A 12,518-nucleotide genomic window follows, 5' to 3' on the forward strand; every position below is an offset into this window, starting at 1 on the left:
CCCCCCCCCCCCCCTTGAGCTGTTACGAAATTTAAGTACGGTCTCTAAGATTAACGGTTTTTTTTTTCAAAAACTGCGTTAATCACATAAGAATTTTTTTAATACTTTGTGGTGAAAGAACTTTTTTTTAATATCGTTTTTGATATAATGATAGAATATTTTTTTATTATTTATTGATTTGATTTTTAGTCACATATTTCAGAAAATGATTGATTATTTTATTATATTTTTTAAACTGCTCTATTTTTTCTAAAATTTGGTAACATCCTGTAAAATAAAAAAAGTCTTAAAAAATTTCTAAACAGTTTTTCAAAATATCTGAAATGTTCAAAAATACTTAAAAATTTTTTCGAGAAAACTATTTTGGTTGCAAATTCCACGATTTTGTTAAAAATTCGTCTTTTTGATTTAAAAATTCTTTTGTTAGAAATTGCATCTTTTTTCATTAAAATTGCATATATAAGGTTTAAAATTAAAAAACTGTTTAACTGAGGATGCAAATATTTCATTGAAAATTCGTCTTTTTGGATCAATTCAAATATTTTCGATTTAAAATAAAAAATATTTTCTATTTCAATTATAAAATTTTGTATTTTTCGTTAAGAATTCATCTTTTTTTTAATGTAAACATTTTGTTGAAATTTTTCGTTAGAAAAAAATATGTATTTCGTTAAAAAAAATTATTATTTGATAGAAAATGTACTTTTTTGCCGAAAAGTTATATTTTCATGTTAAAAAATTATTCTTTTTTCTTAAAAAATTAAATTCGTACATTAGTTTAAATAATAGCATACTTTGAAGATCGACAAACTGACACGGTCTCGCAAGGTTTTATAAATTAAAATGATTAATAACATTTTACTTGAAAGAGTTGAAATTTAAATTTTATAAGAAATAGAAAAGGTTGAAACTTAAACGCTCCTAGTTAAAAGAATTAATAATTAGTTGACAAATGAACGCTTTCAGTAAAAGGTTTAAAAATTCAACGTTTTAAATAAAATAAGTAAAAATTTTAAGTGAGTAAGTTCAGTTTTAAGTAAAAATAAGTTAAAAGTTTACCGTTTCAATATTAAAATATTGAAGACTGAACGCTTTAAGTGGAAGGAGTCGAAAATTAATAAAAAATTTAATGTAGTAAGTTGAAAATGTTGAAAATTCAAAGCTTTAAGTAGAAAAAGTAAAAAATTTGTGAAAAATTGAACGCTTCTAGTTTAAAGGATTAACAATAGTCAAAAATTAGCTCAAAATTGAAGGCTTCCAGTTGGAAAGTTTAGAAATTAAACGCTTCAAGTAAAAAGAATTGAAAATTAGTTTAAAAAACTAAATAGACGTTTTGTAAATAAAAATATATTTTTAGGATAAAGTGCGGTATAGAAATACATTAAGCAATATTTTGACGTAACACAACAATGCTTTTTTAATATTTTTTTAGTTACACACATTTTCCAATTATTTACAAGGAAAGAAATATCAGCATTTTTTTAGAATTATATAAATTTTATAATTTTCATGAGACAATTAGGAACGATTTTAAAATATTTCAGATATGTCAATTTTACAAGATTCTACAAATTATTAAAAAAATTTTAGCCTTTGCAAAAGATATTAAGGGCTTTTATATTTTTAGAATCCGATTTTTCTTGAAATTTTGAAAAATCATTTAAAATGTAAAAAATTGAGCTCAAAATCTTCAAAAATTTCTTACAAATTTGAAGAAAATTATAAAAGCTTTTTTAATATTCCAGATTCGTCAACAAAAAATCTAGATTATAAAAATACTTTACGGGATTTTACAACATAATAGGAAAAGTTCGAGTCCTTTTAAAATAAATATATATACAATGCCTCTTAAATTGTTCAAAATATTTTTATCTACTGGAATTTTTCTTGAAATTTTGAAAATTTATTTCAAATGTAAAACCCTGCTTCAAAACATTTCCAATTTTCCTAGGAACTTGAATAACATTTGATTCTTCACTTGACACCTTTCAAAGTTATTTTTATTAATATAGGTTTTGAGTTTTCCAAACATTTTGTTCACAATTTTTAATTTTGAAAAAAAACGTTAGTGCCCAAATGTTTGCGTTCTTAACACCTGACTTTCTTTTTGTTTAAAAACTTTCACATATATCTGCATTTTTTTAAAATCTTCTGCAGTTTAAAAATCTTCTTTATTCTCCTTTAATCTTCGCTATATTTATAGAATTATATGGTTTATTTTATTTTTTATTTTTTAATGTTACCAAATTGAAACATTTTGCTTTAAAATCTTCTACTCTTTTTCGCAATTTAAGGCAATATTTGATGTTTCAAAATCTTTTTGAATTTTCTTCTAAAGCTCATTTTTCAAATAAAAAAATCGAAAGAAATTATTTTGGGAACCTAAAGAATTTATGCCATAATCCATGCGCTACTAATGGAGGTTATGAATTTTTATATATAAGAATAGTTGATAATTAGCTGAAAACTGAACTTTTTAAATAAAAATAATAAACAAGCTAAATAAATAATAAAAATAAGCTAAAAATTTAATACTTCAGGATGAAAATATTTAAAATTAAACGCTTTAAGTGGAAAGAGTAAAAAATTAATTTAAAATTGAAAGCTTTAAGTTGAAAAAGTACAAAATTAGTGAAAAATTCAACGCTTTTAGTTAAAAGGTTTAACATACAACGTTTTAAGTCAAATAAGTAAAAATTTTAAGTAAGTAATTTAAGTTTTAAGTAAAAAATGAGTTAAAAATTTACCGTTTCAAGATAAAAATATTGAAAACTGACCGCTTTAAGTGGAAACAGTCGAAAGTTAATAAAAAATGTAACGCAGTAAGTTGAAAATTGAAAGATTTAAGTTGAATCACTAAAAAATTAGTAAAGAATTTAACGCTTTCAGTTGAAAGGTTTGAAAATTAAATGCTCTAATTAAAAATAGTAGAAAATAAGTAAAAAAAAATTATCTTTTCAAGATGAAAATATTTAAAATTGAACGCTTTAAGTAGAAAAAAGCCGAAAATTAGTTATAAATTTAATTCTGTAAGTAGAAAATGTTTAAAATTAAAAGCTTTAAGTAGAAAAAGTAAAAAAAATTGTGAAAAATTTTACACCTTTCAGTTGAAAAGATTAAAAATTGTTGAAAATTAGCTGAAAATTGAACACTTCCAGTTAGAAAGTTTCAAAATTAAACGCTTTAAGTAAAAAGGATTGAGAATAAGTCAAAACTTTACAATTTGAAGATGAAAATATTACAAATTAAACGCTTTAAGCAGAAACAGTCGAAAATTAATTGATAAGAGTTTTAAGAAAGCGAAAAATTTCCTATTTCCAGATGAAAATATTGGAAACTAAATGCTTTAAATGAAAAGAGACGAAAATTAATGAAAACTTTGATGTTTTAAGTTGAAAATGTTGAGAATTAAAAGCTGTAAGCAGAAAGTGAAAAATTAGTGAAAAATTGCACGCTTCTAGTTGCAAGGTTTGAAAATTGAACGCTTTAAATAATAAGAGTAAAAAATAAGTTAAAAATTTACCATTTCAAGATGAAAATATTGAAAATCGAAGGCTTTAAGTAGAAAAAGTCGAAAATGAGTTGCTTCGAGTTAAAAATTAGATTAAAAATATTAAAAATTAAAAGCTGAATGTAGAAAGAGTAAAAAATTAGTGAAAAGTTGAACGCTTTCGGTTCAAAAGTATTAATTGAACGCTTTAATTCAAAAAGAGTTCGAAATAAGTTAAAAATGTACCATTTCAAAATGACAATATTGGAAACTCAACGCTTTAACTGGAAAGAGTCGAAAGTTAATTAAAAATTGAACGTTTTGCGTTAAAAATGTTGGAAATTAAAAACTTCAAGAAGAAAAAGTTGAAAGTTAGTTGAAAATTGAACGCTTTCAATTAAATGGATTGAAAATCAGCTAAAAATTGAACGCTATCAGTTGAAAAGTTTAAAAATTGCACGCTCTTACTAAAAATAGTTGCTAATTAGCTCAAAATTGAACGCTTGCAATTAAAAAGTTTAAAAATTGAACGCTTTTAGTAAAAATTGTTTAAAATTAGCTGAAAATTGAAAGCTTTAAGTAAAAACAGTCGTAAAAAAGTTAAAAACTTAAAAAAATGAACGCTTTTAGTCAAAATAGTTGAAAATGAGCTAAAAATGGACAGCTTCCAGTTGAAAGAATAAAAAATTGAACGCTTTTAGTGGCAATAGTTAAAAATTAGTTGAAAAATGAACGCTTTCAGTTAAATGGACTGAAAATTAGCTAAAAATTTAACGCTATCAGTTGAAAAGTTTAAAAATTGAACGCTCTTACTAAAAATAGTTGCTAATTAGCTCAAAATTGAACGCTTGCAATTAAAATGTTTAAAAATTGAACGCTTTTAGTAAAAATGGTTTAAAATTAGCTGAAAAGTGAAAGCTTTAAGTAAAAACAGTAGTAAATTAGTTAAAAATTGAACGCTTACAGTTAAAAACTTAAAAAAATGAACGCTTTTAGTCAAAATAGTTGAAAATGAGCTAAAAATGGAAAGCTTCCAGTTGAAAGAATTAAAAATTTAATGCTTTTAGTGGCAATAGTTAAAAATTAGTTAAAAAATGAACTCTTTCAGTTAAATGGACTGAAAATTAGCTAAAAAAGAACGCTATCAGTTGGAAAGTTTAAAAATTAAATGCTTTTATTAAAAAAGGTTAAAAATTGATAAAAAATTTAACGTTGTAAGTTGAAAATGTTGAAAATTGAAAGCTTTAAGGTAGAAAAAGTTGAAATTTAATTAAAAATTGAACGTTTTACGTTGAAAATATTGAAAATTAAAAGCTTCAAGTAGAAAAAGTTGAAAGTTAGTTGAAAACTGAACGCTTTCAGTTAAATGAACTGAAAATTAGCTAAAAATTGAGCACTATCAGTTGAAAAGTTTAAAAATTGAACGCTTTTACTAAAAATAGTTGATAATTAGCTGAAAATTGAACGCTTGCAGTTAAGATGTTTAAAAATTTAACGCTTTTAGGAAAAATAGTTTTAAAATAGCTGAAAATTGCACTCTTTGAGTAAAAACAATAGTAAATTAGTTAAAAATTGAACGATTCCAGTTAAAAAGTTAAAAAATTGAATGCTTTTATTAAAAAAAGTTAAAAATTAATTTAAAATTTAACGTTGTAAGTTGAAAATGTTAAAAATTGAAAGCTTTAAGGTAGAAAAAGTTGGAAATTAATTAAAAATTGAATGTTTTACGTTGAAAATATTGAAAATTAAAAGCTTCAAGTAGAAAAAGTTGAAAGTTAGTTGAAAACTGAACGCTTTCAGTTAAATGAACTGAAAATTAGCTAAAAATTGAGCGCTATCTGTTGAAAAGTTTAAAAATTGAACGCTTTTACTAAAAATAGTTGATAATTAGCTGAAAATTGAACGCTTGCAGTTAAGATGTTTAAAAATTTAACGCTTTTAGGAAAAATAGTTTTAAAATAGCTGAAAATTGCACTCTTTGAGTAAAAACAATAGTAAATTAATTAAAAATTGAACGATTCCAGTTAAAAAGTTTAAAAAATGAACGCTTTTAGTGAAAATAGTTGAGAATTAGTTAAAAATGGAAAGCTTCCAGTTGAAAAAATTAAAAATTGAACGCTTTTAGTAGCAATAATTAAAAATTAGTTGAAAAATGAACGCTTTTCATAAAAATAGTTAAAAATGAGATAAAAATCGAACGCTTTAAGCAGAAAAAGTTAAAACTTAGTTGAAAATTAAACGCTCCTAGATAAAAAACGTTTAAGAATTCAAAATAATTTTTTTTTAAATAGAATCATTCGTGACTTAAATTGCACGCTTTGGATTTGCGAAAGTTTGAAATTGAACGCTTTTAGTTAGAAGGGCTCCAATTAGTTCAAGTTTGAAGGTTTTAACTTGAAACGGATAACAATTATTCGAAAAATTATATCCTTTAGATTCAAAACGCTTTTTTTGGTTGAATTTAACTGTTTTTTATTAAAAATTGCATCTGCTGAAGGTTCTTCTCTTTGGTCGAAAATTTTTCTTTCAATTTTTTTTTTTTAATTAAAAACTGATCTTTTTTTTTTATTTAAAAAATTACATGATTAGTTGAAAATCCATCTCTTTTGGTTGAAAATCAATCTTGATGCTAACAAATTATTTTTTTTGGTTTGGAAATTTTTTTTTATAAAAATTTAACTAATTTTAAAAAACTTCGTTTTTCTTTTCTTGAAGATTGCTCTTTTTGATTGAAAATTCACCTTTGTCTTTGAAAATGAAATTTTTTTTAGAAAATTATTCTTCTTGTTTGCAAATTTATTTATTTTTGTTAAAAATTCATTTCTTTGTTTAAAAATCTATTTTTCTTGAAATCCCCTTTTTTCGGTTCAAAATTATTTTTTTGACTGAAAGCTGAACTATTTTGGTCAACAAATTTAGTATTTGATTCAAATCTCCTTTATTTGTTCAAAATTATTTTTTAAATAAAAACTTAACTATTTCATTTTTTGATAGAAATTTATTTTTTTAGTTTGAAATTCATTTCTTTCGATAAAAATTTAACTATTTTATTGAAAATTTGTCTTTTAATATTAATATTAAAATTTTTTTGGTTCAAAGTTATACTTAGCTTCTTTTCGTTATAAAATAATATTTTTTGAGAGAAAATTTAATTTTTCCATTTCGGGTTGAAAATGCTTTCCTTTCTAGTTAAAAAGTCAATTCATTTATTACAAATTATACATATTGTATAAAATTCAATTCTTTTTTTATATGAAAATTGTACTATTTCATTTTTTTTTAATAAAAAATTTTTTTACTGAAAATTTGTCTTTGAAGTAGAAATTTAATCTTCTTGCTATAGAACTCATAATTCTGTTTGATAATTCAACTACATAGTTGGAACTGGAACTACTTTATTAAAATTTTATTTATTTGGTTTATGTTTCATCATTTTATTTGAAAAACTTTTTTTTTAGTTCAAAATATAAGAAAATTCCTTTAAGAATTCAAATATTTGGTTGAAAATTGACCTTTTTGATTGAAAAATAGTTTTTTCTTATTTATAATTAATTTTTTATACCGAAAATTTAACTATTCCATTTGTTATCAAAAATGTATCTTTTTTGATAAAGATGTAATCTTCTTGATTGAAAATTAAGTTTTTTATTGAAATGTAAATTCTATTTTCAGTTGAAAATTTATGTGTTTGACGTAAAAATTCAACTATTTCTTAAAATACGTAACTTTTTGGTTGAAGTGTACTCTCATTAGTTCAAACTTCATCGTTTTGGTTAAAAATTAATTTCTATGATTAAAAATTTAACTATTTTGTTGAAAATTCGTCTTTTCTGGGTGAAAATCCATTGCTGCGATTCAAAATTAATTTCTTTGGCTGAAAATTCGTTTATTTTTTGTTAAAAATTAATTTTGTTTAACTAAAGCTATTTCATTTTTGCGTTAAAATTTATATTTTTAGTTGAAAATTAAATTATTTTGCTGAAAGACCCTTTCTGTTTTGTTAAAAATTTACTTTCCTAACTTAAAATTGAACTATTCTAGTTTCGGTTTGCAAATTTATCGTTTTTAGTTGAAAATGTATCCATTTTATTGAAACTGTATCTCTTTTTAGGAGAAAATTCATCTTTTGGGTTTAAAATTGAATTATTTTGTTGAGAATTGCTTTTTTTTATTTATTTTTTTAACTGAAAAACTAATTTTTTCATTTTTGGTTAAAAAATAATAATTTTTTATTAAAAAAAACTATTTTTTGAAAATTTTATTTCTTAGTTGAACATTTATTTATTTAACATTTTTAACTAATCTTATTTTGGTTGAAAATTGATCTTTTTTAAATCGAAATTCATATATTTTGTTGAAAATGAGTTTTTTTTTGGTTGAAAATTAATTTTTTGGATAAAAAATTTAACTATTTAGTTGAAAATTTATATTTTTGTTTAAAGATCCAGTTGAATTTTAAACCAGAAAGATGAATTTTCAAAGAAAATGATAAATATTTAACTAAAACACTTGAATTTTTAACCAAAAAGATACATTTTTCAACAAGAATATTAATTTTCTATCAAAAAATAAAAACTTTCAACAAAATACGTGAATTTTCAACTAAATAGTTGAATTTTGAACTAAAAAAATAATAATTTTCAGCCAAAAGTAGAAAATTCTAATTTTTTTTGTATACTTCCGTGTTTTATTAAAAATTAGAATTTTTGAGAGAATATTCAAGCTACTTTTTAAAAATTCGCCCATTTTGGTAAAAAATTCATCTTATGTTTTACAATCGATCTTTTTGGTTGAAAATTAATTTTTTCTTATTTAGAATTAATTTTTTAAGCTGAAAATGTAACTTCTATTCTTTGTCGAAAATTAAACTTTTTTTAATAGAAAATGAATCTTCTTGGTTGCAAATTATACTATTTAATTTAAAATTCACTTGATTTTATTGAAAATTAATTTTTCTACTTAAAATTTAATTATTCTATTTTTAGATGAAAATTTATCTGTTTTAGGTTTGTTAAAAAACGGCCTTTTTATTAGAAGAGTACTCTCATTAATTAAAACTTTTTTTTTTATTAAAAATTAATTTCTGTGGTTGAAAATTTAACTACTTTGTTGAAAATTCGTTCCTTTTTTGTTTGAAAATTTATTTCACTAAATTGAAATTTGAGTATTTTATTTTAGGCAGAAAAATTATCTTTTTAGTTTAAAATTTAATGTATTTGGTTAACAATTAATTTTTTTTTAGTTAAAGATTTATCATTTTAGTTCAAAGTTCACATTAAATATTTATATTTAATTTTTTTATTTTATTTAAATTTATTTTTTTGATAGAATTTAACTATTCAATTTTTGGTTCAGAATTTATATTTTTGGTTCAAAATTCATCACTGTCATTAAAAGTTAATTTCTTTGGCTGAAAATTCGTTTCCTTTTAGTCGAAAATTAATTTTAAATAATCTAATTTTGCTTGAAAAATTATCTTTTCTAGATAAAAATTCATTTTCTTTGTTCAAGATGAGTCCTTTTTAGAAAAAAATAAATCTTTTGGATTAAAAATTCAACTATTTGGTTAAAAATTCATATTTATTCATTTATTAAGTTAAAAAAAAATTATTTGAAAACTCAAGTAAAAAGTGTTTAAAATTTATTTAGAAAATTTTTTTTTTTTGCAATAATGTTATCAATATCTATGTAGGTGTATGGTTAGTTTTATACCTCAAATTTGAGCGTATTTTTATGCCCATTAGAATTTCTCCAAGTACTTAAATTCTTTTTTTTTTTAATTTTCTATCAAACTCTTTGAAAACTTTACCAACTTACCATAAAAATAATATATATTCCTAAAATTAATAAGATTATTCTTCTATTTTTCGAAAAAATGAATACTCGAATTTACATAATTACAAAAGCGTCTTTATTTCCATCTGACTTCACACCAGGAATTTACAAGTCGGTCTGGCTAAAAAATTAAATCTCGCAACTTTATAATCCGAGATTTTCCTTAACATATCATAAAAATATTTAGAAAGTCATGAGGAAATTCAGCAATGTGAAAAAGTAACAGTTTCTATTTGCGAATAACGTGCATAAATTCGACTCCATGCGCAAATTCTTCGTTTTTTTCTCTACCTTGACTGGACATAAGGATAAATTTTAAGAGTATCGTTAATTTTACGTAAGCAAAACGAGAGGAGGAAAGTGTAGAAAAAAAGGGAAGATAAGGAAAAACTTCTTCTTAAACCTTCATTTTTGTCTGGAGAATTGGAGAAATTTTTACGGCTCTATGGGACATTCCGTGGCCAATTTTTCATTCCAGTTTCTGGTCCTGAGGCAGAACCAGATCGCTTCTTCCAACAGACATCCATTTCTCGATTTCCTCGACTCTAGAAAAAATTAATTAATTTTTGAGGAAAATTCGCAAAATTATTTAGAAAAATTAATTAACAATTACAGGGTGGCCATATATGTTTTATACAGCCCCCTGCATAGAGTTCTTAAATTCCCGAGAATTTAAGTTCAGGTTATATAAACGAGAATATGACAGAATTTAAGAGAATTTAAAAGAATTTAAGAGAATTAAGAATTTATGATTTTTAACAATATTTTTATTGTTCAGGTTATCTCAGCGGTTGAATATACATTATTTTCTAGTTCAGACATATTCAGGAATTACAGTGTTTTACGTACTTTAAAAATTTCAAATGTATTAATTTATTTTTTTATAAAGTTTTTTCTGCTTTAAAAGATAACTCTTTAACAAAATACTGGAATTTTCAACAAAATAATGGAATTTTTAACATAATAGTTGAATATTCAACCTAAAAAGATAAATTTTCAACAAAAAGGTGTCATAGTTTATATTTTAATAAAAAAAGAAAGAAAAAATGAAAATGAAAAGAATGAATGAAAAATTTATACAACAAAAGAAAAAATGTTTAAAACCAAAAAGACGATTTTCCAACAAATAAAGATTTTTCACTAAAAAGAAGTAAGTAAAATTTTATCTAAATTATTGAAACTTCAATCCAAAAAACAAATATTCTTTACAAAAATGCAATTTTTAAACAAAAAATATGACTTCAACAAAAAATTAATTTTCCACGCAACTGATGCATTTTTACGCAAAAAAATGAAATTTCAAACTAAAAAATTATTTTTTACAACAAAAAACGCGAATTTTTAACTAAAAAATATCAATCTTAAAAAAATTGGAAAAGTTTCCATTTCTATTAAAAAATAAATGTGAGTGAGTTTTATTTCAAAAAAGATTCTAGTTAACTCAGTAAATTTTTTTTTAAAATTTATTCTCCTTGTTTAAAAATTCTTCTTTTTAGTTAAAAATGTAGTGATCTAATTAAATAATAATAATCTTAGTTGATAAATTATCTCTTAGGTTGAAAATATAATTACCTGGCCGAAAGTTCAACTGTTTTGTTGAAAAATAAGCTCTTTGATTGAAAACTTGTTTTTTTATTTGGATAAAAAGGAGTTTTTTGCCGTAAATTTAAGTATTTTGTTAAATTTTTTTTTAGTTGAAAATTATTATTCTTTTTAACTAAAAATGTAACTATTGTTCCAGTTGAATATTCCACAATTTTAGTTAAGAATTCATCTCTTTGGTTGAACAATTATTTATTAACTCAAAATTAATTTATTCAATTTTTGATTATAAAATGATGACATTTTTTAGTTCAAAATTCATTCAATTTAACTTTTCCTAGTAAAAATTAATTTTTGTTGTTTTTAATTGTTTTAGTTGAAAACTCATCTTCTTTGCATAAAATTCAACTACTATTCCAGTTGAAGATTCAAAATTTATGTTAAAAATTCATCAGTTGGGATAAAAAAATTTTTATTTCAAAATGTAATTTCCGTTTTTTGTTGAAATTTTCGATTTTTAGTTCAAAATTCATCTATTTCGTTGAAAATTAATCTTTTTTTTATAATTAATCTCATTTCTTTTAACTTATCTCCAGAAAATAGTTCCATTTTTATAAAAAAAAAAAAATATATAAAATTTATCGTAAAGCAAAATAATTTTTTATTACAAAAAAGTTGAGTTTTCATCCAAAAAAGATTATAGTTAGCTCAGTAACATCAAAAATTGAATTTTTATATATAAAAAAAAAAGATTCTACGAAAACAAATTGAATTTTCAATCCAAAAAGACGAATCTTTTCAACCAAAATGGATGAATTTTTAACAAAATAGTTCAATTCCCTATCAAATAGTTGCATTTTTATCCAAAAAAGATCAATTTTGTACTAAAAACAAATAAAAGTTTACCCAAATTATTGAACCTTCAAACAAGAAGACAAATTTTCTTTAAAATTTCAAACTAAAAAATTATTTTTTTACAAAAAAATGCGAATTTTTAACTAAAAAATATATATACTAAAAGATTAATTTATAACAAGATAATTAAACTTTTAACCAACGATATAACTTTTCAATTTAAAATATAAATCTTCAAGCAAAAAAGTGATTTCTTAACAAAGCGATTCAACCAAATGTTTTTAACAAATTAGTTTAATTATCCAGCAAAGAAGAATGAAAAAAAAAAGATTTTAGTCGAGTGTTCACGACCAAGATATGAATTTTTAAAGAAGAAATAATTTTCTATCAAAAAAATTGAATTTTCAATCAAAATGACGAATTTTTAACCAAAAAGGATGACTTTTAACGAAATTGTTGAATTCTCTAGCACATAGTTGCATTTTTATAAAAAAAAATATATGAAATTTGTTTATTTATTTTAACCCAGTAACATAAAAAATTGAATTTCTTCAAAAGAAATAATTTTCTACCAAACAATTGAATTTTCAATCCAAAAAGACGAATTTTTAACCAAAAAGGATGACTTTTTGACAAAATTGTTGAATTCTCTAGCAAATAGTTACATTTTTGTCAAAGAATATGAAATTTATTTATTTATTTATTTTAACTCAGTAACATCAAAAATTTAATTTGTTTAAGAGAAATAATTTTCTACCAAAAAAATTGAATTTTCAATCCAAAAAGACGAGTTTTT

The 12,518-nt window shown here is 22.2% G+C and overlaps 1 protein-coding gene across 4 annotated transcripts in view; it reads right to left on the reverse strand.

Moving 5' to 3' along the window:
- Positions 1 to 9,380: 9,380 nt before the first annotated feature.
- The window catches only part of LOC117172436 (xaa-Pro dipeptidase), a 215,568-nt gene continuing 212,430 nt past the window's right edge, over positions 9,381 to 12,518 (reverse strand). For all 4 annotated transcript variants that reach the window (XM_033360369.1, XM_033360371.1, XM_033360370.1 and 1 more), the window contains one exon: positions 9,381 to 9,870. In XM_033360369.1, the coding sequence (XP_033216260.1) occupies positions 9,795 to 9,870 (76 nt within the window). In that variant the 3' untranslated portion in view covers positions 9,381 to 9,794. The remainder of the gene's footprint in view (positions 9,871 to 12,518) is intronic.

The sequence above is a fragment of the Belonocnema kinseyi genome, chromosome 5 (assembly GCF_010883055.1).
Source record: "Belonocnema kinseyi isolate 2016_QV_RU_SX_M_011 chromosome 5, B_treatae_v1, whole genome shotgun sequence".
Classification (NCBI taxonomy): Eukaryota; Metazoa; Arthropoda; class Insecta; order Hymenoptera; family Cynipidae; genus Belonocnema; species Belonocnema kinseyi.